Source organism: Leptonychotes weddellii, chromosome 3, assembly GCF_054177405.1.
Source record: "Leptonychotes weddellii isolate Sample4059 chromosome 3, ASM5417740v2, whole genome shotgun sequence".
Taxonomy (NCBI): Eukaryota; Metazoa; Chordata; class Mammalia; order Carnivora; family Phocidae; genus Leptonychotes; species Leptonychotes weddellii.
The window spans coordinates 23,902,959-23,929,948 of record NC_138371.1 but is presented as its reverse complement, the minus strand read 5'-3'; the positions used below and the strand labels follow the sequence as shown (position 1 = coordinate 23,929,948).

Genomic DNA, 26,990 nt, shown 5'->3' with positions numbered 1-26,990 from the left:
GAGTAAACTGTCTTGTTCAAAGGCACCAAGTCAATCTTTCAAAAATAATACTTTAATCATTTTACTTCCCCACACTACAATCATCACTGATTCCTCAGTTGTCATGATCATTTGAATCATCGTCATCATCATTCACATTTGATGAGGACTTACATGCCAGGCACTGAGCTAAGTACCTTTCAATGTGTTATCTTATTTAATATCAACACAACTATATAAGGTAACCCTATTTTTTCCCCTTCACTGTTTGATCCATCTGATGACTTAATCTGAGGTTACTCACTGCCCCAAGGCAGACCTCCAGTGGAAGACTGCTTAATGGTCACAAATTCCTCCCATTCCTGTATGTATATATGCCCCTTTGCTGCAATTCTCTCCTAAAGGCGAAGTCTATACCTCCTTGAATCTGGGCTGGCCATGTGACTTTCTTTGCTCCACCATAGAATGCAGTGGAGATGTTATTGAGACCTAGGGCCTAGGCCTCAAGAGACTTCCCAACTTCCTCTTTGTCATCTTGGAACGCTGAACTCAAGTGCCATGTAAGGAAGCCATCTAGCTAGTGCAGAGGGAAAGGCCACAGAAGAACTGAACCTCCTCAGGCAACAGCCAGCACTACCTGCCAGATGAGTAAGTGAGGCTAGTTTCTTCCAGCTCAACTGACCCTCCAGCTAAATGTAGCCACATGAAAGCAGCCCTACGTTTATGGGTATAGAAAATGAGGCAGTGACTGACTTACACAATACTACACACTATTATTAAGAAGTAGAACTAAGATTTCAATCCAAACAATACGTCTTCCAGAACCCATACATGAAACTACTAAAACGTGTTGCTTCCCCATAGGAAATAATTTTTAGGCTCTTTAGAATTTGATACCTTCCAGATGTATCTACAATTACATAAAGCCTATTTTCTCAAAGAAGTAATGGCGTACATTCTATGTATCTCTGAGTCAACCCATAAAAGTCCCCAGGGCACAGAACTATTGCAGCAAAGTGAGAAAATCCTCAACCAATATACTTCTGTGTAGAGTAAATGCTCCAACATGTGGAGCTGAAGTCAGTGTGGCACAGAAGAGGAAGAGTTGACCTCCCAGTAGAATAAGAATACATTCAGGCCCTTAAGACATCTCCTCTTCTCCATTTAATCAGATACCTCCTATATCATGAAATTAATTTATTTTCTATTTCAAAGTCATTTTTGTTACCCGAATTCAGATTTTTCTTCTCCCTGCCCTTAATGTAGAAGAGAATATTATATCTTAATTTGCCTAAATTTATCTCGTGTTGCAATTTAATTTGGAAATGTGTGCCTTGCTGCCCCAATAGGAATTTAAATTTCTATAACACCATGTCTTTATTTTCCTTTAAAATTCTTAAATTATTTGCTCACAAAAAGAGCCTGCACACACATTAAAGTTTATAAACCTAATCATTCCACATTTTAAAAAGTAAATGAAAACCTGAAAATGGAATTATATATACCTTAACTTATATAACTTAATTATTTTATTAAACCAACTATCTTATGATTTGATAATCTATAAAATCACAAAGATGAGAATTGACTATCAAATACCAAGAAACACTACTTGTACAAATTTGCCTTGAGAGATACATTAAAGAACACAGAAGAACAGAATTTGTAATAGGAATAGTTCTAAGGGGTTAATATTCAAAATATATATATAAAAAAAAAAACCCCATACAACTCAACACCAAAATAACAAAAAATATGATTTTAAAAATGAACATAGGAACAACATAGATGATCTAGATAGTATAATGCTAAGCAAAATAAGCCAGAGAAAGAAAAATACCATACGATTTTGTTCATGTGGAATTTAAGAAACAAAACAAAACAAAAATTAAGAGACAAACCATAAAACAGACTCTTAACCATAGAGAACAAACAGATGGTCACCAGAGGGGAGGCAGGTGGGGGATGGGTGAAATAGGTTAAGGGGATTAAGAGTACACCTGTGATGAGCACTGAGTAATATATGGGGCTGCTGAATCACTATACTGTACACCTGAAACTAATATAACACTGTATGTTAACTACACTGGAATTAAAAACTTTTTAAAAAATGAACATAGGACCTGAATAGACATTTTTCCAAAGAAGACACACAGATGGCCAACAGATACATGAAAAGATATTCAAGATCAATCAGAGAAATGCAAATCAAAACCAAAATGAGTTATCACCTCGTATCAATTAGAATGGCTAGTATAAAAAAGACAATACATAACAAGTGTTGGCCAGAATGTGGAGAGAAGGGAACCCACATGCACTGTTGGTGGGAATGTAAATTGTTGCAGCTGCTATGAAAAACAGTATGGAGGTTTCTCAAAAAATTAAAAATAGAAATACCATACAACCGAGTAGTTCCACTTCCCTAGTATTCAGCTGAAGAAAACAAAAACACTAATTCAAGAAGATATATGCATCCCTATGTTTACTGCAGCATTATTTACAATACCCAAAATGTGGAAGCTACCTAAGTGTCTACTGATAGGCAAATGGATAAAGATAAGGTATGTATATGTATATGGAATACTACTCAGCCAGAAAAATATAATGGAATCTTGCCATTTGCAACAACATGGATGAATCTAAAGGGTATCATGCTAAGTGAATTAAGTCAGTCAGAGACACATACCATATGATTTCACTTATATGTAGAATTTAAAAAACAAATGAACAAGAAAAAACAAAAATGACTCATAAATACAGAGAACAAACTAATGGTTGCCAGAGGGGAAGGGAGTGGGGAGAATGAGCAAAATAGGTGAAGGGATGAGTGGATGGATAGATAGATAGACAGACAGACAGACAGATAGATGAATAGGATAGGATAGGAAAGGAATAGTTCTTCCTTACTCATAAGGGTTATAATATTTATTCTTAATTATAAATTTTACCTCAATTTGTAAATATGTTAGGCCTAATTATTGGGGTGCCTGGGTAGCTCCACTGGTTAAGCATCTGGATCCTGATTTTGGCTCAGGTCATGATCTCAGGGCCATGAGATCAAGCCCTGCGACAGGCTCCAAGGTCAGCGGGGAATCTGCTTGAGATTCTCTCTCACAGTGCCTCCCCCTGCTCACAGGCTCTCTCTCTCAAATAAATAAATCGTTAAAAAAATAGATTAGAATAGAATAATTTTTATGATTAGCATCCTATATACACTATTTGTGCCCAATTTCCCACAACATGTTTCTATAAAAAACTGTATCCAGAATTTTAACCTTGGATGCCAGAAGCCTCTGTGTCCTTCTGTCCCAGTGGGATAAAGAATTCCCCTGCCAGGAGTTAATCAGGGTGGCTCCTGTTAACCTAAGGCTGAGACACTAACAGGTTAGGGCCTGAGGTTGCATGGTGATTGATACTCTTATCAAGAAGAAGCTAAAGAAGCATATTATGGCCAAATAAACATTTTTTTCTTTAATTCTTAATTGAAAATGAAATTGTACTTTAAAGAAAGCTTGTGGCCACATTTACATTTTAAGATTTATACTAGAATATTATTCTGGAAAACATATTCATATCTTATCAATGCCTGCCAATGCATTTTTCTGAATCTGAAGATATTTCTATACTTTGGGTAGATCAAGCAATATTATATCAAGCATAAAAAGGCACAGATTCTCCAAGAATAAACTAAAGTGTTATAGTAATGAATAAGATTAGACAGCAAAATATGTGATTCAGCTAGAAGAATAAGAAAGCCAAAAAAATTAAAATAGCTTTAGAAACTACATGGATTTTAACAATTGTTGCTATGGGCCGAGATTTCATAGAAAGGAGGAGCTTTGCTGAAACTCATACAAGAAGGAGTGTTAAGATTCAGCATTAACATTTAAAAGAAAACTACAAAGTTGTACTTCCATTTATTTAAGTAGTGCTAAATATGTTTATCTTTTCATTCCACGTGGCACTTCAGTTTCCCCATATAAGATGGGGTATATTAAATAAGAAATAAATTTATGTTTTAAGTTAAAACAATGCCTTGCACATAATTCTTTAATAAATATTAGCTATGATTATTTGACATTCTCATAGAGATGGGTATTGTGAAAAGGGCAAAATCAAGAAAAATGCATACTCATTTATGCTTTTTATTAATTTTGCCCAGCAAAGGGATCATAACCTCTGCAAACAAGAATTCTAAATAATCATTCCAATCTTTGTACCTTTCTTTCTTTCATCTTTATTGCTCCGGCAGAATAAGTAGTGTAACAGTTGCCTGTGGAAATGTGGAGGAGAAAAAGGGTACATAATGAACTCACAGAACTGGCTAAGGAAGTTTTTAGGCAGAGCATGCTCGAAGTACCAACTAGTTTCATTTAACTGCCTATGATAAATTATGGATGGAATAGGATGAGATCAAAATAGAGCTGTTAAATTTTCAAACAGAATTTAGAGGAAATACAGAACCAAGACTTGCTGGTTCAAAAAATAAGATTGTTTCCCATTTCTGGCCACTCCAGAGAGCAAAAGGTTCACACAGTAAGAAATGATATCAATGCACAGACCAAATCCAGGGAATTGCCAGTAAAACTGGCCTCAGTATTAAGACCTCACGGGTAGGACTGCAAGACCCTTTGTTTAAACCTTAGAAAGGTTTGAGGCATGGTGATAAATCCTGGCATCGATCAAGAATTCTATCTAAGAATTTCTAAGGTTTTAAGTAATCTCTATACCCAACATGGGGCTCAAACTTACAACTCGGAGATCAAGAGTCACATGTTCTACCAACTGAGCCAGCCAGGTGCTCTGAGGTTTCTAAAAATCTTAAAGGAGAGTTTCAATGATCTTCTCTGCTAGACAAAAGTGCTTCTAAGTATCTTAGGCATACCGTCCCACTGCACCCTCCACACAAAGTCGAAAATTGAGAAGGACCTGTCTTGAAGAGATCTGTAGATATGACTTCTGTTCAGTGGAATTTATTTTAATGTGATACATAAGAAGTCTACAAAGTTTTAATGACTGGAACTTGGACTAAGAAATAGTTCAAAATTAAAAGGACTTTGGGCCTTCAGCCTTTTTCAGTTAGGAAGCATGCTGAGAAAACTGAAACAAGCAAAAAGGGGATCTTTTTAATGGAAAAGAAAAGATGACAGAATATAGCCAAGAGCTCAGAGGGCAGACATAACAGCTACAAAAACCACTTCCAGAGAAACAGACCCACATCAACAAACCTGTAACATGTGCCTAACTATGTATTTCAGAACTGCTATCTTCCTCCCATTTCCCCATCTGAGCAGTGTCTATTCTGATTATCCCTATCTCACTATGTTACATTGGGTATGTGTAAAGGAAGGAATTTAATTACATTAGTTTACAAGTCACAGTCTTTCAATCCAGAGGAACCATATTTGAGGATCTATACCCAAAGAACCATATGTGAAGGACCTACACCTTAAAAGTCTCATTTTAGGGGTGCCTGGCTGGCTCAGTCAGTAGAGAATGTGACTCTTGATCTTGGGGTCATGAGTTCAAGCCCCACATTAGGGGTAGAGTTTACTTTTAAAAAATTTTTTAAATAAAAAAAAAAAAAGAAAAAGTCTCATTTCAGATACCTGGGCATGATTTAATATGATAAAATTCAAGACGTTAAGCCTGAGTTTAATGAGGTAATGGTATGAGACACAGAGGACTTCAGGGAAGAGATTAAGTATTTTTTACATATGAGAAGTCAATAAATGGGAAGAAGAGAATGGACTGTGGTAGTTAGCCTCCAATGATGGCTTCCAATGAACCACATCTCCCTCCCAGTATTCTTGCCCTTGAATAGTTGCTCCCATATTAAATCCCATACTGATTCGCTTTACCCAATAAAATTGAACAGAAAAGCTCTATACTGCTTCAAGGCCTAAGTCTTAAGAAGGACTGGCAGCTTTCATATTTGCATTTTTGAGAGCCTGGGCCACCATGTAAAACTACTCTGCTAAAGAAACCATGTGAAAAGACCACATGAAAAGGCCTGAGACTACATAAAGAGAAAAAGAAGCCCAGGTCACCAGTCCATTCAAGCCTCCAAATGACTACAACCCCAGTCACCATCTTATTGCAACTGTATGAGACCTTAGGTTAAACTGAAGGAAGAACCACTCAGGCAATTGACAGAATCGTGAAAGATAATTGTTTTAAACAACTAAATTTTGGAATGGTTTATTATACAACGGTAGATGATGAAAATAAAAAGAATGGGGTAACTCTGAATGTGTAGCATGGGCTACATTCCTACTTCTATGGTGAAGAAAATACATAACATGATGAATTTTCACATATGTATATACCTGGTAACCACCACCACCACTAATATGAAGCAGTTCCAACAACCCAGAAACCTTGGTTACGTCCTTTGCTGATCAATCCCCACCCCCTGAATTGAAGTCACCACAATTGTAATTTGTATAAACACCAGTAAGTTTTGTCTGTATTTATCATAGACTATGTACTCTTTCCTTTCACTCAACATGTCTAGGAGATATATCTATATTTTTTTATCAGTAGTCCATCCTTTTTATTGCTGTATGTATACATACCACAATTATCCTGGTGATGGACATTTAATTTTTTTTTTTTTTAAGATTTTATTTATTTGAGAGAGAGCATGAACAGGGGGAGGGGCAGAGGGAGAAGGTGAAGCAGACTCCTCACTGTGCAGGGAGCCTGATACAGGGTTCAATCCCAGGACCCTGGGATCATGACCTGAGCCGAAAGGCAGATGCTTAACCAACTGAGCCACTCAGGCGCCCGAGGTGATGGATATTTAGATTGCTTTCTGTTTGGGGCTATAATGAGTAAAGTGGTTATGACGATTCTTATACAAGTCTTTTTGTGTACATATGTATTCATTTCTCCTGGGAAAGTTCCTAACAGTGGCATTTCTAAGTTAGAAGGGCAGATGCATGTAGTGGTATCTTGTAATTTTAATTGCATTCCCTTGATGAGTAATGATTTTAAACACATTTTCATAGGCTTATTGGCCATACTATCCTCTTTTAAGAAAGATTTGTTCAACTTTTATGCCAATGCTTTTTATTTAAAAATTCTTGTGGTAAAATACACATAGAATTTATTATTTGAACTAATTTAAAGTGTACAACTCTGTTTATTTTTAATTGGGCTGTTTGTCTTTTTCTTGTTTTTTTAGGCATTTAAAATGTATACATATATATTCAAGATACAAAATCTTTATTGGATATATCCATTGCAAATGTCTTCAGTGTACATTTTGATTTTGTTAATGCTGCCTTTAATATAAATAAGTTAATAATTTTAACAAAGCCCAAATTAATAATTATTTCTTTTAGTGCTGTGTCCTGTTTAAGAATGACTATTGCAGGGCACCTGGGTGAATCAGGTGGTTAAGTGACCAACTCTAGATTTTGTCTGAGGTCATAATCTCAGAGTCATGGGATCGAGCCCTGCCTGCATCAGGCTCCACGCTCAGCGGGGAGTCTGCCTGAGATTATCCCTCTCCCTCTGCCCCTCTCCCATGCTCTAAAATAAATAAATCTTGAAAAAAAATAAATGACTATCCCAAAAATATAAAGATATTCTCCTATGTTTTCTTCTAGCTTTATTGTTTCCCTTTCATATTCAGGTCTATGATTCACCTTCCATTTTTGTGAAGGTCAGTACATATTTGTAGCTGAGCAGTTAGCTCTCCTAGTCCATTTCCTGCCTGTAAAATTTTGGCTATCCAACAACTTTCTTTCATTTCATCCAGTCTCTGCCCCTTTTAGTCTAAGCTGGTACTGTTTCTGTTAATATAAGATTCTCAAAAGCCTTGTGGCTTTTATCAGGAGGATAAGATTCTCAAAAGCCTTGTGGATATATATCAAGAGGATCCATGTCATTAGACAAGAGGGTTCCCCCCAGGTCTTTTCTGGATAACCCTATTATTCTTTGAATTCTACTAATATGGTTGATTGGATCTCTGCCTCACATGCCTAATCTCTCCAGCAAAAGTTTGTCCAGCCACACCCTTGGATTCTCTCCAGCGTATGCTATACGGTTTTTGTTTGGTTTTAGCAACAGGATGAAAAATTTCCAAATTATCAAGGTATGTTTCCTTTTTGGTTAACAATTACTTCCCCAATTTATCTATATCCTCTAATATTTTACTATAAAGAGAAACTACACTGTAAATTCCAAACTTTGATAATTTCCTCAGCTAAATATTTAAGAATTCAATGCTTAGAAGTTTTATTTTCCATTCAACAGAATATTTTCAGCCAAGTTTTCTAGAACCTTATAACAAGGATCATCTTTCTTCCAGTTTCTAATATTTCCTTCTAAAATCTTATCAAAAGTAACTTTAATGCTCACATTTCTAGAAACATTCTGTTCATGACAATGTATGTATTCTCTAAGATGACAGTATCTTTGGGGCACCTGGGTGGCTAAGTCATTAAGCGTCTGCCTTCGGCTCAGGTCATGATCCCAGGGTCCTGGGATGGAGCCCCGCATCAGGCTCCCTGCTCAGGGGGAAGCCTGCTTCTCCCTCTCCCACCCCCCCACTTGTGTTCGCTCTCTCGCTGTGTCTCTCTCTGTCAAATAAATAAAATATTAAAAAAAAAAAAATGACAACACCTTTGTCTTCCATCCTTTTCACTTCTTTCTGAACTCTCATCAGAATCTAGGCTCACCTCAAAATTCTTCCAGCCTCTAACACATTACATAATTCCAAAATCACTCCCACAGTTTTGTCATTTATTACAGCAGGACCTCAACTCCTGGTAGCAAACTCTGCATTAGGTTCCTAGGGATGTCATAAAAAATTGTGGCTCAAACCACAAAAGTTTATTTCTCATTGTTTTGGAGGCCTGATGTCCAAAACTGAGGTGTTGGCAGGGCTGAGCTTCCTGTGAAGGCTCTATGGGAGAATTGTTCCTTCCCTCTTTCAGCTTCCGGTGGCTCCTGGTGTTCCATGGCTTCTTCTAACATAATTCCAATCTATGCCTCCATCCTCACATAGTCTTCTTCTTTGTGTCTCTATGCCTCCAATTTCTCTACTTCTTTTATAGGCTCATAGGCCTACCTTAAATCCAAAATTATCTTATCTCAAGATCTTTAACTCAATTACATCTACAATGACCCTATTTCCAAATAAGGTCAATGTATTAGTTTGCTAGGTCTGCCATCACAAAGTACCACAACCAAGTGGTTTAAACAACAGACTTACTGTTTCATATTCCTGGAGGCTAGAAGTCAGATCAAGGTGTCAGTAAAACTGGTTTCTTTTGAGTACTAAAAGGAAGAATCCGTTCCATGCCTTTCCCCTAGCTGCTATTTTTTTTGCTGCCCATCTTTGACATTCCTTGGTTAATTGAAGAATAACTCTGATCTCAATCTTCATCTTCACATGATGTTCATCCTGTGTATCTATTCCTGAATTCTCCTTTTTACAAGGATATCAGTCACATTGGATTAGGGCCCATCCTAATCACCTCATCTTAACTAATAACATCGGCAACAACCCTATTTCCAAATAAGCCCACATACTGAAATACTAGGGGTTAGCACTTCAACATATGAATTCTGATGGACACGATTCAATCCGTTAACAGTCACATTCATAGGTACCAGGAGTTAGGGCATGGACATATCTTTTGTGGGAGAGACAGAATTATGCCCACTACAGTTGTGTTTTTTTTTCTTCCAACACTTTGAATATTTCATTCTATTCTCTTTTTGCTTACATGTTTTCTGATGAGAAGTCAGCTGTAATTCATATGCTTATTCTTCTATAGGTAAGATTTTTTTTTTCCTCTGCCTTTCTTCAAGATTTTCTGTCTTTGGTTTTTTGCAGGTTGAACTTGTTATGCATAGGTATTTTACTTTTTGTTGTTTTTTTGGCATTTGTCCTGCTTGATGTCCTCCTGCTTGAGTTTTTTGGATGTGGTTTAGTGCTTGCCATTAACTTTAGAACATTCTCATGCATTATTACTTCAAATATTTTTTCTGCTCCATTCTTCTATTCATCCTAGTACTCCAATAACACATCTGATAGACCTTCTGAAAATACCCTCAAATTCTTAGATGTATTGTTGTTTTTTCATTCATTTTTCTCTTTGCATTTCAGTTTGTGAAGTTTTATATTTGCCTTACCCAAGCTTGATTCTTTCGTCAGTCATATTTAGTCTACAGATGAGGCTATGAAAGTTATGCTTCATTTTGGTTGCAATGTTTTTGATTTCTAGCATTTACTTTTGATTCTTAAAAGTTTACATCTCTCAAGAGGTCCAAGATGGTGGAGGAGTAGGAGACCTTAGTTTTGTCTGGTCCCAGGAATTCAGCCAGATAGCTATTAAAACATTCTGAACCCCTGCAAACTCAACCAGAGATCTAAGAAAAGAATAGCTGCAACTCTACAAATAGAAAAGAGACCATTTTCTGCAAGGTAGGAGGTGTGGAGAAGTAAATCTGAGGCAACAGATCAAAAGATAAATCATGCGGGGGGCGGGGGGGAACCTCCCTAAGCCAACTACTTGAAAATTATATAGCAGCAGAGCACAAAATCAGAACTTTTAGAAGTTTGCTCTGGCGAGGGACATCACTGCCTAAAAGGTGCTCAGGTGGCAAAGCAGGAGAGAATCCTTGGTAGGACAGTGTGGTCTCAGGATCCTCAGGGTGACAGGAAGACTGGGAGCTCTCGGGCATCAAAATGGGGAAGCTGGCTGCAATTAGTGAGTCCAGGAGTGGACTCTCAGCTCAGGAATGCCATGAACTGTGAACCACGGCATGGTCCAGCAACCGCTCTCTGAGCAGGGGCCCAGCAAGCAGCATAACCACAGGAAGACACCCCCCACCATCCCGGTGGTGGAGTGTCACCAGTGCATGCCGCAGGAGTCTTCAGGGTTTGGAGATTCAAAACGGAATTGCAGGCCAGCGATAGAAATGCATGGTCACAGGCTGGGTGAGCACAGAGTGTGGACAAAGATCAGGGAGACAGGAGTGACTCAATGCTTTTCACAGAGGGCACACTGAGAAGTGGGGCCCCAAGCTTTCAGCGCCTGGGCTGGAGAATGGGAGGCTGCCATTTTCATTTGTATCTTCTAAAGCAGCACAGAAAGCCTTCAGGGAACAAAAGCCACATAGAGCAATATGGAGCAGATTACTTAACCTGGCCCCTGGCAACAGCAGGGCCATTCCACCCAGGACAAAGACACCGGAGAATCAGCGCAACAGTCCTCTCCCCTAGAAGATCAGCAAGAACATCCAGCTAAGACCAAGTTTACTGATCACACAGAACTGCAAAACTCCAGTGCTAACGGAAAATAGTATATAGAATTCATGTTTTTTCCCACGATTCCTTAGTCTTACAATTTAAATTTTTTTTCTTTCCTTCTTCAACAAATTTCTTTTTTTATCAACTTTTTAAAATTTTTTTAATTTTTAAATTAAAAATTTTTTAAATTTTTAATTTAATTTATTAAATTAAAATTAATTTTAATTTAATTTTTAAATTTCATGTTATAGTTACAATCTATCCTTTCATTGTATAATTTTTGTATATACATAAGGTTTTCTTTCTTTACAATTTTGGAACGTAGTTTCTTCTAATAAACAGACCAAAATACACACGAAATCTCATGTATTGCTCTGTCCTCTTCACCTGTCTGATTATATTCTTTTTCTTTTTTTTGTCTTTTTAAGTTTTAATCTTTACAGTTAGATTCTGGGCTTTCAATATATTTAACTTTATTTTTGTATAAGTTTTTCTTTCTTTACAATTTTGGGATGTAGTTTCTTCTAACAGACAAAAAAAAAAAAACACCCAGGATTCAGTGTATTGCTCTGTTCTGTTCACCTGTCTGGTTATATATTTTTTTTATTTTATTTTAATTTTTTTTGGTTTCAAGTCTCTTCTGATTTGTTTAGTGTATATTGCTCTGGGGTCAGAGTTGCCATTTTAATCTCTTCTCTCATTCATCTATTCTTCTCTGGAAATAATGACAAAATGGAAAAATCACCTCAGAAAAAAGAAGAGGCATTACTGACTGCCAGGGACCTAATCAGTATGAATATAAGTAAGACGTAGGAACTAGAATTCAGAATAATGATTGTAAAGATACTAGCTGGGCTGAAAAAAGCATAGAGGACACTAGAGAATCCCTTTCTGGAGAAATAAAAGAACTAAAATCTAATCAAGTCAAGATAAAAAAGGCTACTAAGTAGATGCAATAAAAAATGGAGGCTCTAACTACTAGGATAAATAAGGCAGAAGAATTAGTGATACAGAAGACAAATGATGGAAAATAAAGAAGCTGAGAAAAAGAGACATAAACAACTACTGGATTATGAGGGGAGAATTCAAGAGATAAGTGATACCATAAAGCAAAATAATATTAGAATAACTGGGATCCTAGAAGAAGAGGAAAGAGAGACAGGGGCAGAAGGTATACTGGAGCAAATTATAGCGGAGACCTTCCCTAATCTGGGGAAGGAAACAGGCATTCAAGTCCAGGAGGATTTTGAGAGAATCCCCCCTCAAAATCAATAAAAATAGGTCAACAACTCAACATATAACAGTGAAAATTGCAAATCTCAGAGACAAAGAGAAAATCCTGAAAGGAACTCAGGACACGAGGTCCATAACCTACAAGTGTAGAAACATTAGACTGGCAGCAGACCTATCTACAGAGACCTGGCAGGCCAGAAAGGACTGGCATGATATACTGAGGGTGCTAAGTAAGAAAAACATGCAGCAAAGAATACAATATCCAGCAAGGATGTCATTCAAAATAGAACGAGAGATAAAACCTTTCAGGACAAACAGAAACTAAAAGAATATGTGATCACTAAGCCAGCCATGCAGGAAATATTAAAGGGGATCCATTAAGCAAAGAGAGCCCAAAAGTCATACACCAGAAAGTAACAGAGACAATATACAGAAACAATGACTTTACAGGTAATACAGTGGCACTAAATTCATAACTTTCAATAGTAACTCTGAATGGGGCGCCTGGGTGGCTCAGTTGGTTAAGCGACTGCCTTTGGCTCAGGTCATGATCCTGGAGTTCCGGGATTGAGTCCTGCATCGGGCTCCCTGCTCGGCAGGGAGTCTGCTTCTCCCTCTGACCCTCCCCCCCCCCATGTGCTCTCTCTCATTCTCTCTCTCAAATAAATAAATAAAATCTTTAAAAAAAAAAAAAATAGTAACTCTGAATGTAAATGGGCTAAATGCCCCAATCAAAAGACATAGGGTATCAGATTGGATAAAAAAGCAAGAAACATCAATATGCTGTCTACAAGAGACTCATTTTAGACCCAAAGACACCTCCAGATTGAAAGTAAGGGGGTGGAAAACCATTTTTCATGCTAATGGACATCAAAGAAAGCTGGGGTGGCAATCTTTATAGCAAATTAGATTTTAAACCACGGACTGTAATAAAAGATGAGGAAGGAAACTATGTCATAATTAAAAGGTCTATCCAACAAGAAGATCTAACAATTGTAAATAGTTATGCCCCTAACATGGGAGCAGCCAATTATATGAGCCAATTAATAACAAAATCAAAGAAAAACATTGTTAATAATACAATAATAGTAGGGGACTCTAACACCCCCCTCACTGCAATGGACAAATCATCTAAGCAGAAGATCAACAAGGAAACAAGGGCTATGAATGACACACTGGACCAGATGGACTTCACAGATATGTTCAGAACATTCCATCCTAAAACAACAGAACACACATTCTTCTCGAGGGCACATGGAACATTCTCCAGATCAGATCACATACTGGGTCACAAACCAGGTCTAACCAGTACCAAAAGATTGGGATCATTCAAAGCATATTCCCATGGCTTTGAAACTGGAACTCAATCACAAGAGGAAATTTGGAAAGAACTCAAATACCTGGAGGCTAAAAAGCATCCTACTAAAGAATGAATGGGTCAACCAGGAAACTTTATAAAGAAGAATTTTTTAAAAATTCATGGAACAAATGAAAATAAAACACAACTGTTCAAAACCTTTCGGATGCAGCAAAGGCAGTCCTAAGAGGGAAGTATATAGCAATACAAGCCTTTCTCAAGAAACAAGAAAGGTCTCAAATACACAACCTAACCTTATACCTAAAGGAGTTGGAGAAAGAACAGCAGATAAATTCTAAAACCAGCAGGAGAAGAGAATTAATAAACATTAGAGCAGAAATCAATGAAATAGAATGAATAGCATAGTAGAACAGATCAACGAAACTAGGAACCGGTTCTTTGAAAGAACTAACAAAATTGATAAACCCCTGGACAGACTTAACAAAAAGAAAGGAGAAAGGACCCAAATAAATAAAATCATGAATGAAAGAGGAGAAATCATAACCAACACCAAAGAGATACAATTACAAGAACATATTATGAGCAACTATATACCAACAAATTAGGCAATCTGGAAGAAACGGATGCATTCCTAGAGACATATAAACTACCAAAACTGAAACAGGAAGAAATAGAAAACCTGAACAGACCCATAATCAGCAAGGAAATTGAAGCAGGAATCAAAAATTTCCCAACAAACAAGGGTTCAGGGGTGGATGGCTTCCCAGGGGAATTCTACCAAACATTTAAAGAAGAATTAACACCTATTCTTCTGAGGCTGTGTCAAATAATAGAAATGGAAAGAAAACTTCCAAACTCTTTCTATGAGGCCAGCCTTACCTTGATCCAAAATCAGACAAAGACCCCACCAAAAAGAATTACAGACCAATATTCCTGATAAACATGGATGCAAAAATTCTCACCAAGATACTAGCCAATAGGATCCAACAGTACATTAAAAGAATTATTCACCATGACCAAGAGGGATTTATTCCTGGGCTGCAAGGGTGGTTCAACATCTGCAAATCAATCAATGTGATACACTGCATTAATAAAAGAAAGGACAAGAACCATATGATCCTCTCAATAGATGCAGAAAAAACATCCTTTCTTGATTAAAATTCTTCACAGTGTACACACTGATAGAGGGAACATACCTCAATATCATAAAGGCCATATACAAAAAGCCCACAATTTCAATGGGAAAAAACTGAGAGCTTTTCCCCTAAAGTCTGGAACATGGCAGGGATGTCCACTCTTACCACTGCTGTTCAACATAGTACTAGAAGTCCTGGCTTCAGCAATCAGACAACTTAAAAAAGAAATAAAAGGCATCCGAATCGGCAAAGAACTCAAACTCTCACTCTTCACAGATGACGTGATACTCTGTGGAAAACCCAAAAGACTCCACCCCAAAATTGCTAGAACTCATACAGCATTTCAGCAACGTGGCAGGATATAAAATCAATGCACAGAAATCAGTTGCATTTCTATACACTAATAATGACAGAGAAGAAAGAGAAATTAAGGAGTTGATACCATTTACAATTGCACCCAAAACCATAAGATACCTAGGAATAAACCTAACCAAAAAGTGAAAGGATCTGTGCTCAGAAAACTATAGAACACTCTTGAAAGAAACTGAGGAAGACATAAAGAAATGGAAAAACGTTCCACACTTATGGACTGGAAGAACAAATATTGTCAAAATGTCTATGCTATCTAGAGCAAACTATACATTCAATGCAATTCCTATCAAAATACCATCAACTTTTTTCACAGAGCTGGAACAAATCATCCTAAAATTTGGATGGAACCAGAAAAGACCCCAAATAGCCAAAGGAATGTTGAAAAAGAAAACCAAAGCTGGTGGCATCACAATGCCAGACTTCAAGGTATATTACAAAGCTGTAATCATCAAGACAGTATGGCACAAAAAGACAGACACAGAGATCAGTGGAACAGAATAGAGAACCCAGAAATGGACCCTCAACTCTATGGTCAACTAATCTGCGACAAAGCAGGAAAGAATGTCCAATGGAAAAAAGACAGTCTCTTCAACAAACGGTGTTGGGAAAATTGGACAGCCACATGTAGAAGAATGAAACTGGACCATTTTCTTACACTATACACAAAAGCAGACTCAAAATGGATGAAAGACCTAAATGTGGGATAGGAATCCATCAGAATCCTGGAGGAGAACACAGGCAGCAACATCTGTGACTTTGACAGCAGCAACTTCTTACTAGCCATGTCTCCAAAGGCAAGGGAAACAAAGGGAAAGATAAAAATGAACTTTTGTACTTCATCAAGATAAAAAGCTTTTGCACAGCAAAGGAAACAGTCTGACAAAACCGAAAGACAACCCACTGAATGGGAGAAGATATTTGCAAATGTTTTATCAGATAAAGGGTTAGTATCCAAAATCTATAAAGAACTTATCAAACTCAACACCCAAAGAACACATAATCCAATCAAGAAATAGGCAGAAGATATGAACAGACATTTCTCCAAAGAAGACATACAAATGGCCAATAGACACATGAAAAAAATGCTCCACATCACTCGGCATCAGGGAAATACAAATCAAAACCACAATGAGATACCACCTCACACCAGTCAGAATGGCTAAAATTAGCAAGTCAGGAAATGACAGATCTTGGTGAGGATGTGGAGAAAGGGGAACCCTCTTACGCTGTTGGTGGGAATGCAAAGTGGTGCAGCCACTCTGGAAAACAGTATGGAGGTTCCTCAAAAAGTTAAAAATAGAACTCCCTATGACCAAGCAATTGTACTACTGGGTATTTAATGCAAAGATACAAATGTAATGATCCAAAGGGGCACCTGCACCCCAATGTTATCCACAATAGCCAAACTATGGAAAGAGTCCAGATGTCCATTGACAGATGAATGGATAAAGAAGATACTGTGTGTGTGTGTGTGTGTGTGTATACAGACACACACACACACAATGGAATACTACTCAGCCATCAAAAAAAAATGAAATCTTGCCATTTGCAATGATGTGGATGGAACTAGAGATTATTATGCTAAGTGAAGTAAGTCAATCAGAGAAAGACAATTATCATATGATCTCACTCATATGTGTAATTTAAGAAACAAAACGGATCATGGGGAAGAGAAGGAAAAATAAAACAAGACAAAATCAGAGAGGGAGACAAACCATAAGAGTCTCTTAATCACAGGAAACAAACTGATAGTTGCTGGAGGGGAGGAAGGGGGGGAATGGGGTAACTGGGTGATGGATGTTATGGAGGGCACGTGATATAATGAGCACTGGGTATTATGTAAGACTGATGAATCACTGAACTCTACATCTGAAACTAATAATACATTATTTGTTAACCGAATTTAAAAAAAGTTTACATCTCTTTGCTTATAGCACCCATACATTACGTGTTTTCTACTTAGGACTTTAACATATTAATCATAGTTATTTAAGAGAATTTCAACATCTTTGTCATATCTGAGCCTGGTTCTGATGGCTTCCTTGTCTCTTCAGAGTTCCTACCATACCTTGTCATTTTTGTCATTTTTTGTTAAAAGCTGTATATGATGTCTCTGGTAACAGGATCTGAGGTAAATAGAATTTTTTTTTAATTAATCTCTACACCCAACATGGAACTCGAACTCACAACCGGAGATCAAGAGTCGAATGTTCCTCTGACTGAACCAGCCAGGCACCCTGAGGTAAACAGAATTTTATTGTGAGGCATAATGTTAATCTGGCTAGGAGTGGGCTGTGTATAATATCTGCTATAGTTTTAAGTGCTAGAGGACTCAAAATTCCTCTAGTATCTTTGTTTTTGTCTTCCCTATTGACTTTTAACTTCCTTAATCACTCCTCCTCACAGTCTATGCTTTGCAGCTGTAACCTACTGTTAATAGTACCAGAATCTTGTTGGTGTGGTGGTAAAGTAGGGGGAAAGGAAGCATACCAGGGGTGCCTGACTGGCTCAGTCAGTAGAAACTACAACTCTTGATCTCAGGGCAGTGAGTTCATGCTCCACGTTAGGCATGGAGCCTACTTTAAAAAAAAAGAAAAAGAAAGGAAGCATACCTACCACAGTACCATAATTTACTATAATCTCATGATTAAATCTTAGTCTTTTAGTGGGTCTGTGACTTTAACAAATGTTTCTTATTTTCCACCCTCACTGCCTGTTAGGTGAGACAGAAAGGCTACAAGGGGCAGCAGTGGAAAAAGTGCTTTTCTCACAGGTAAGCTAAGACTTCACTGAAGTCTTTTCGCTGGAAGAAAAAGCTGTGTTACAATTTCTGGATTCATTTCATAAAAGTTATCCCTTCCCCTCCCACACCACAGCCACTGAGGATCTTCTTTGTGAGAACATAATGGGGTGCCTAGAAGTAAAGTCCATGAATGTGTGGAGGGACTTTTAAGACTATAGTCCCCAAGAGTTTTTCACTCTCAAGCTAGTCTAGTCTATACTCAGCCCCCAGTAATTCATCAAAACTACCAGTTAAGTGTTCCTACCAGTTAAGTTTATGGTTGCTGTGGCTTCTGCTCCAAGTAGGCACATCTTGGCTGTGGCTCTCTGGAGTTACTTTTCTCCCCATATTTCAGGGTGGCAGTTTGTACTGTAACCTCAATTCTTTGATGGGTCCATGAAAAGCACAGATTTTCAGTTTGTTCACTTTTTCTTATTGTAAGGGTAGAAGTGATGACTTCTCTTTATGTGTTGGAGCTGAAACCAGACGTCTTGCTAATGTCTTTACTAGTATGATGATTTTTTTCCTGCAATTATACATGTACTTGTTGCAATGAGAGTGATGATCAGCTAATTGCTATATGCTACGTTGTAGCAGAACTCCCCACCTCTCCATTGCCTTTAATATAAGCTTCTCTCAGCCAGTACTTTGCTAGAGAGTTAAGCGTTATAGAAAATAATTTAAATTATTATTTTCTCAATTTTACCAAGGATGCTACGTAACTAGTACCATTCCACAAGCATAGGAGTTAATTTATTACATAAAATGGATGCCTTAGGGTATTTGAGTGATACAGTCGGTTAAGCATCTGACTCTTGGTTTCAGCTCAGGTTGTGATCTCAGGGTCGTGAGATCGAGCCCTGTGCCGGGCTCTGCACTCAGTCTGGAGTCTGTTTAAGACTCTCTCTCTCTCGCTCTCTCTCTCCCTCTGCCCCTCCACACCCCTGCACTCTCCCTCTTCCTCTCTCTAAAATAATAAATCTTTAAAAATAAGTAAAATGGATGCCTTAGCCACTTCTTAATGTTTCAATGTGTACTTCCTAAAATAAGGATATATTCTTACATGATGGCAAAAGTTATCACATTTAAGAAATTCAATATTGATACAATACTTTTATATAATCTACCACCAAAGGCACAGTTTTCTCAATTGTCCCAAGAATCCCCTCTCCCCCCTTAAAAGAATTCTGATTGGATCAAATATTCATTTAATTGTCATACATCTTTTTTTTTTTTAATGTTTTATTTATTTATTCATGAAAGTCAGAGAGAGAGAGAGAGGCAGAGGCAGAGGGAGAAGCAGGCTTCCTGCCCAGCAGGGAGCCCGATGCGGGACTCGATCCCAGAACCCTGGGATCATGACCTGAGCCGAAGGCAGACGCTTAACCATCTGAGCCACCCAGGCGCCCCTGTCATACATCTTTTTAAAGTCTCTTTCAATCTGCCTCAGTCTTTCTTGACTTTCAAGACATTGACTTTTTCTTTTTGAAGAAGACAGGCCACTTTTCAGTTTCTTAATAACATGCTGCTGATTTTGGCTTTGTCTCATATTTCCTTATAATTAAATTCGGCCATCCATCCCTGGCCAAAATATGGCATACTGAAACTGTATTCTTCTTCTCATAGGCTATCTTAGTTTTGATCACCCATTGATGATTCTTTCCCAATCAGTCTTTACCATGATCACTGCAGTAATTCTGTAGTTGTGCTCACTCCATGTTTATTAATCAGCATTCTACTATATGGGAAAGTCCTCCCTTTCTCCTTTTTATCTATCAATTTAACTGTCAGCAGTATGGATGCATGGTTTCCTTTTTTCAATGGTTCATTACTGTCCTTAGTTATTTTGATGATCAAATAGCCCTAAATTTGGCCAGTGGCAGCCTCTGCAAACTAGCTTCTGGGTTCTTTTGATATGCCCCCCCATCATTTTTTTTTAACACTACCTTGCTTTCTGGTAACATTTTGAGATATTCCAAGCTCATCTTATACCCTCTCTTCCCCACATCTGGAGGTCAGCCATTTTTTCAAACATCCCTATTTCCTTTCAACAGGGAATGGTATTAGAAAACAAGAATGAGTACCATTATGTACTCACTGCTCTCAGGGTAAGTATGAGTCTAGAGTGGTCATATCCAGTATGGTAGCCATTATCCATATGTGGCTATTTAAATCAAAATTAATAAAATAGAAAGTTCAGTCCCTCAGTTGCACTAGCCACATTTCATGTGCTGAATAGCTACATGTATTTAGTTACTACTGTATTGGATAGCACAGGTATTTATGGAACATTTCCATCATTACAAGAAAATTCTATTAGACATTACTTACTGTTACACATCTTTTCACAAGGTGAATTGAAGACACACACACACACACTTGTAAGTTCTCACTCTCCATTACCTTTTAAATATGTTCCTGTGTCCACTACATTAATTCTTTCATACATCAAACAATTACTTATTGAGCATATACTATTGGGACAGTTACTGTTCAAAGCTCTGTAGGTTCAGAAATACATAGTCCCTATTTTCTAAGAACTTACAATATAATGAGAAAAACAGAAAAATAAGTGATAGTAATAAAATAATGAGTTATTTTTATAACAAGGTGCTATATTAATATCCCATAGTGGGGATGTCAAGGAAGGCTTCCTGAGAGAAAGGACATTTATTAAGTTTAGAAAGGTAAATAATTTGCAACTAAATATCCTGGCAATCTGGGGGATAAGTTAGGGGTGAGGACATGTGTTATTTTCCATCATTTTTTTCATCTCTATTCCTATTTACTTAAAATTCTTTAACTCTCCCATAACCTTTCAAAAATCTGTTTGTCTTTCAAAGCCCTTATTTTATGATGCATATCTTAATACCTCTAACCAGATAAGCCCCTTCCCCAACCCCCAAATATACTGTCTTAACTGATTTCAAAAACAAAAAAGATTTGGTTTATTTTTGTCATTCTCAATACAATGGGTAAGAACATGGGGTTTGGAATCAGACATTTTCCTTACAAGCTGTGTGACCTTGGGCAAATTACTTAATCTCTCTGCACCTCAATTTCTGCATCTAAAGGGGGGATTAACAACATCTCACAATTATATTTTGAGATAATAATAAAATAATGTACTGAAAATGCTTAGCATAATGACTGGAATATGATAAAGTATGTGGTCTACCAGTAACAATAATCTCACACTTGTTTCTTCCTTGGCTTGCTGAACAAAGGCCGATCTTTACAATCTCAGGGCATATAAAGTATTCTAATAACATCTAACAAATCCCCTAAATTATTCAAGCAAATTCCTTCCAGTCAGAATATTATGGCATATTCATATGTTCAATATTTTAGGTAAACAATTCTATGTATAATTATGAAATTACAGACTCAATTTCAAAAATATTATTTATCTATTGCTTATAGCATCTTTAAATAAAAATTAAAAATATGATTTTGTATATAAAAACTTTAAATAAAAATATTTTCCTATTAAAAACTTTCCTAAAAAGCATGTCATATAACAAAAACTAGAGGTAACTTATCTTGCCCTTTATCACAGTTTTAGATATGTATTGAAAGATGTACATTTAACATTCTGCTAACAAATGAAAAATATGCTTTTTAAAATGCATGGTTTTAATGAAGTACATTTTAATTGTAAAAAGTGTAAGCATGGATATATAAAATTGCATTGCTTATATTCCAAAGGAAAAGGCATGCTCTCCAGGATTAACAAATACCAAACCTAAAAAGGAGAGTGATGCCATTTCTTACGAAGTAACTGGCAGCTACACAGATTTTTACTTTTTTTTTTACTAAGCAAGACAAATATGTAGTACACTTGTATTTTCCTTACTACCCTTACCAGTAAAATTTTAAAATCACCACAATATGTAATTTTCCTTCAAATTAGTTTAAGCATAACAATGCATTTTTAAAAAATGGAGATGTGAGAAGTTTAATACATTGCCATGTTAAAAAATTTATTAAATTCCACTTATATATTGTCAATACCTATGTCACTTATAAACTATATATTTAAAGCTTTCTAGATATAATTATTCTAAATAATCAGGTACAATCCATACCCTCTTGTATGTGAAATACATTGATGACAAAATCTTTGTTCATGTTTTCCCATAGGCAGCCTTACCTGCGGTGTCCAATAAAAAGTAGGGCTCAATCGGTAGAGTTTTCGTTTGTGGAAACTCTGAAGTGGCCTTGTTCGAGCAGCTGTACTCATGATAGCCAAGGATGGAGATTTCAATCTTGTCCTGTCTTTTCTCCTTTTCTTATTGTGCTTCTGGTTAAGTAACCAGCTACTGGAGGAAGAGAGCTCATCTAAATTCTCTGAAGCACTGAAATGCCATGAAATAATTGGGGAATGGAGAGAATAAAACAAAACAAACAAAAAAGACAAAGAAAACTAAATGTAAATTGCCTTGATCTATTATGACAGAAGAGTATTAATTTTAGCCAATTTTGTGGTAACAATTGGCAAAATAATTGGTATTAATGGGGATTTACATATTCAAGTTGTAAAAATAATTTCTATTTCTATTTTCTCCTGTAAAACAAATATCCCATAGGTTAGAAATGCTCACATGAGTTCACTGGTACAATGTACACGTTCACTGTAAATCAATAATTCATGCATGTTGTTGAGCGCTATAACTATTTACATCATATTCTTTTTGCATATGGGTGAAACTACGTAAGATTATAGGCTTACAAAAGGCTAAAATCCCATACCGTATCATTAGTTGCTCTGAAATAAACACTACATACCATTTCAGTGAATTCTGAAACAAAGATGCAATCCTACTATGTCTTAGAGGAGTTTTTTTAAACTTCTGATGATATAGAAGCCACAACTATAAAATAGTGAAAAAGATTACACAAACTATACATAAAAATAAACACATTAGTGTCATCAACCTTCTTCATATTAATTTTTAAACATATTTAGTTTTTTAAAAATCAGAATATTAGGAGGAAGTTAATGCTCAGTGCCACATAAATTTTATTTCACTTATACCAGTATATTATATATAAAATAATTAAGTTTTTCAGGTACTACAATGTGTATATAAGTTTTTCAGGTACTACAATGTACCGATTTCAACCTTATTTATATAGATAGAAACTAGTCAATTTAGTATTTTAATATCAACAAGTGAATCTGCCATACATCATACTGCTAATCAACACGTAAGTTCTAAGTACATTATTTGACTTAAGTAGAATTGGTGTTTAACAGTAAATAGAAATCTGGTTTTTCTATAGCAGTATCGTTAGTTTTGAATCATATTTATGGCTGCTACAAAATATTCTGCTAGCTTGTGGATAAAGAAAATAATTTAAGAGTGCTTTACATAGTACTAAGAAATCAGAAATAAAGGCAGCTGAATGGCTTTTGTTGGTGACACCAAAGAGAATTAAATATGGAATTTGGTGACTATAATACATTCAACAAATACCTGAGTATGTACTACTGGCCAGACCAGTACAGGGAAAAAGAAGTGATAATAACTATTCCACTTTTAAAATCTTAACTTTATTTTTTTTAAGATTTTATTTATTTCAGAGAGAGCACAAGCTGGGGGGACAGGAAGAGGGAGAGGGAGAAGCAGACTCCACACTGAGCAGGAAGCCTGACCCGGCTGGATCCCAGGATCCTGAGATCATGACCTGAGCCGAAGGCAGACGCTTAACCAACTGAGTCACCCAGGAGCCCCTAAAATCTTAACTTTAGTCTTCAGAGAGCCCTAGTCAAAAATACCTTTAAGTCCCAGTTAGTAAGCATTCTAAAGATCTGAAAAAGGTTTAAGATATAACACTACTCTCAAACTAACAGGTCCAATCTCATATCCTGGATGCTATTTTCTATAAGAAGTATATCAGTGCTAAGTAACAGTTGGCTCTTGAGAAAGAGCCAGAATTGGGCTATCTTGTCAAGGGTGAGCAGAAGGCACAGATGATAGACAATATCAAAGTAGGCACCAGGTAGGGCAGGTGGTTGGCAGAGAAGAAAGTTAGGTCAGGTAGAAGACAGGTTTCAGAAGGTGGTTGATATTATAGGAAGTCAAGTCAAGATGCTAGAATCCAGGAAGGCAGGAGTAGATCCAGCATAGAAAGAGGTTCTCCCAGCAAGTTAGAAACACCTTTAGGCAGATATACTGGTTCCTTAAAAAAGACATAGCTTCCATAGCGTCTAGAGAAAATGAAGAGCTTTTTTTATTCCAGGAGTTAACTCTGAAGCACAGTTAACTCTGCCCTCTATTTATAATTCTTTAGTTGTTAATGAGCCCTTATTCCCCTCCCCACAGAAGAGTTAGCCCTAAAAAAGGTGAGCCACCATCTCTTTACTGACTGACAGGACACAGCTTTTGAACTGGCTAGAGGCTTACAGGTGGGGTTAAAGATAAATAGAAAATGTGCCATTTGTTCACTGAATGTTGTATTTTCAACTTTCTAAAGTGACTGACACACTATCGGGAAAAAAAAGTTTTCTTTTATTTAAAACTTAAATATGTTTCCAGCTGCAATTCTTCCTTCATGACTTCTAACACTCTCTAGCTATTAAAGGTCCTTGCAAAATGTCATCAAAATTTATCCTAAATTAATGGGGAAATGTACTGAAATTCAAAGATGTGAAATCTGTTTATTTCATAAGTAATTAATGTGTATAGCACATTATTCTCACCGAAGCTCATATGGTACATAAACCACTTTTATAAATAATTGATGAGGTTATTGTAAAGAGTTATTACAAATCACTAATAAATTCACTTATTTTCCATAGTGTTTTACACTAAAGAGAGAATAAGTCAATCAACTTCAATGAAAAGCAGAACAAGAGAAAAATGAGGGAATCTGGAAGACAACAACCCTGCTCATGTAACTCTATAACCTAAAGCTTTTTCCTCAGGAGATAATAGGCTATCTAGTAATTAAGCATTAAGGAAAACAAGAACTTAAATATATCATTGATAAACCAATATAAGACACCATGACACCATCATCACATGACATTCTTAAAAAAAAAAAAAAGCTATAATAATAATAGGAAGAGGAGGAGAAAACTCAGGAGGGAAAATAACATTTCAATAAGAGAAGGTTTAGTGTTCACATAAAGTTGTAGGTACACCCCGGCAACCCCAGAAACTGAGGATGCAATGGGTCACCATCAAGTACTGTCCTATTATCAAGACAACTATCAGTAAGTACCAATAATATAATTATCATTGAACTTTTGAAATTGCAAGCTTACAAGTGGGACAGTAGGATAATTGCCAGGAGAGGCAACAAATTATACTTCTTTAGATCTCCAATTGGAAACTTTTGCTCAGAGAATAAAAATCCCTCGAAGGATAGATCCTTTGTGTGGTATACGCACATAACATAATTTCTCCATTTCCACTGTCACTCCCCTAATGCAAGCTTTTTTGTCCAGGAATACTCCAATAGCCTCTAACTGGTCTCCCTCATTCACACTTTTCCCTCTTCAGTTCCTTCTATTGCCAATCTTTTGGGAAAACAAATCTTATCCTTTCATGCCCTTTCCTCCCATCCCCACACTGCTTACCATCTCTCAAAGCCTTCCCATTGCTCTAGAAAAAAAGACTTCAAGTTTAAAAGGCCCTGACTGGTCTGGCACCTGCCATCACTCTCCTGCCTTATCTTGCATCTCACTCCTCCTTGCTCCCTGTGTTCTAGCCACACCACCTCCTTTCATTTCAAGTAACTCACACTCTCTACAGTACAAGACTTTTATATGTTATCTCTGCTTTATAGAACTTTCTCACATCCTCCTTCAACTACATAATTTCCAATAATCATTTGCCTCTCAGTTCAAAAGTCAGTTTCTTAGAGAAGTCTTTCAGCCCTTGTTTCATCTCTCCAAAGACTAGTCAAATCCCCTTTTGAGCTTTGATAGCACTGTTCATCTGTCCTTCATAGCATTTTTCATAGTGATAATTTTGCATTCATTTGTACGATCATCTAATTAATGTCTTACTTTCTAGACTACAAACAGTGCAGGGACTGTGTCTGTTTTGTTCACCCTTGTATCAAGAAGTTCCTGATATTGTACCTTGCATACAGCAGATGCTCAATAAATATTTATTGAATGAATAGAGAGATATACACATATATATTGTCAGGTTTATCATTCCAGCTCTGTGCTTTGTATAGTGCCTGTATAAAATACATTATACCTATATAATTAGTTTAGTGAATGAGTAAACATTGAACATTTTAAATAACCTAAAAGCCAAAAGAGGTTCTAAACAGAAGGCTACAAGAGAGCTTTTAGAAAGATAAGATACATATTGACATGGCCTTGCATTTCATTCTAAATCTCTAACTCTGGTTTATAAAAGGTAGCTTTTGGTAGTAAGATATGATGTATCTTATTTTATCATATAGTCAAGTATGTCCATCATAAATTTAGAATAAGCAGATAAGAACTATAATATGTTCTGATTTGTAAAATGGGCATCAATCAAGTCTAAAAATTTCTTCTAATCTAAAAAGTACAAAACCGAGAGTTTTATCTAAGAAAATAATCAGAAAGTTCTGAGTCCACATTTTATTAACACTACTTACTTTCTCTAATAGTTATTTAATGACTTTCTGAAATCACTGGTTTTCTGTTACAACCCTAGAAAATCCTGACAGTTAAGACATTTATGGATGATAACAAGAAGCATTCAATTTGCTACTACAGAGTATGAGTGGAAAACTTCAAGTGAATTTTTTACAGTATATTCTTATACTTTGATTACTATAGGAACCAAAGTCCCAAAAGTGAATCAATTATTTTTTACCAGATATTCTACAGTAAATCACTACCAAAATCAATTCCTGCGAACATTATGCACTTATATTAATAAA

General features: G+C 36.5%; 1 protein-coding gene across 11 annotated transcripts in view; it reads right to left on the bottom strand.

Annotated features, from left to right (window-relative positions):
• The window catches only part of KANSL1L (KAT8 regulatory NSL complex subunit 1 like), a 148,875-nt gene that overhangs the window by 52,759 nt on the left and 69,126 nt on the right, over positions 1 to 26,990 (bottom strand). For 9 of the 11 annotated variants that reach the window (XM_081813714.1, XM_081813710.1, XM_081813706.1 and 6 more), the window contains one exon: positions 22,246 to 22,450. In XM_081813714.1, coding sequence (XP_081669840.1) covers positions 22,246 to 22,450 — 205 coding nt within the window. The remainder of the gene's footprint in view (positions 1 to 22,245; positions 22,451 to 26,990) is intronic. The other 2 variants (XM_081813712.1, XM_081813711.1) reach the window with 2 other exon arrangements.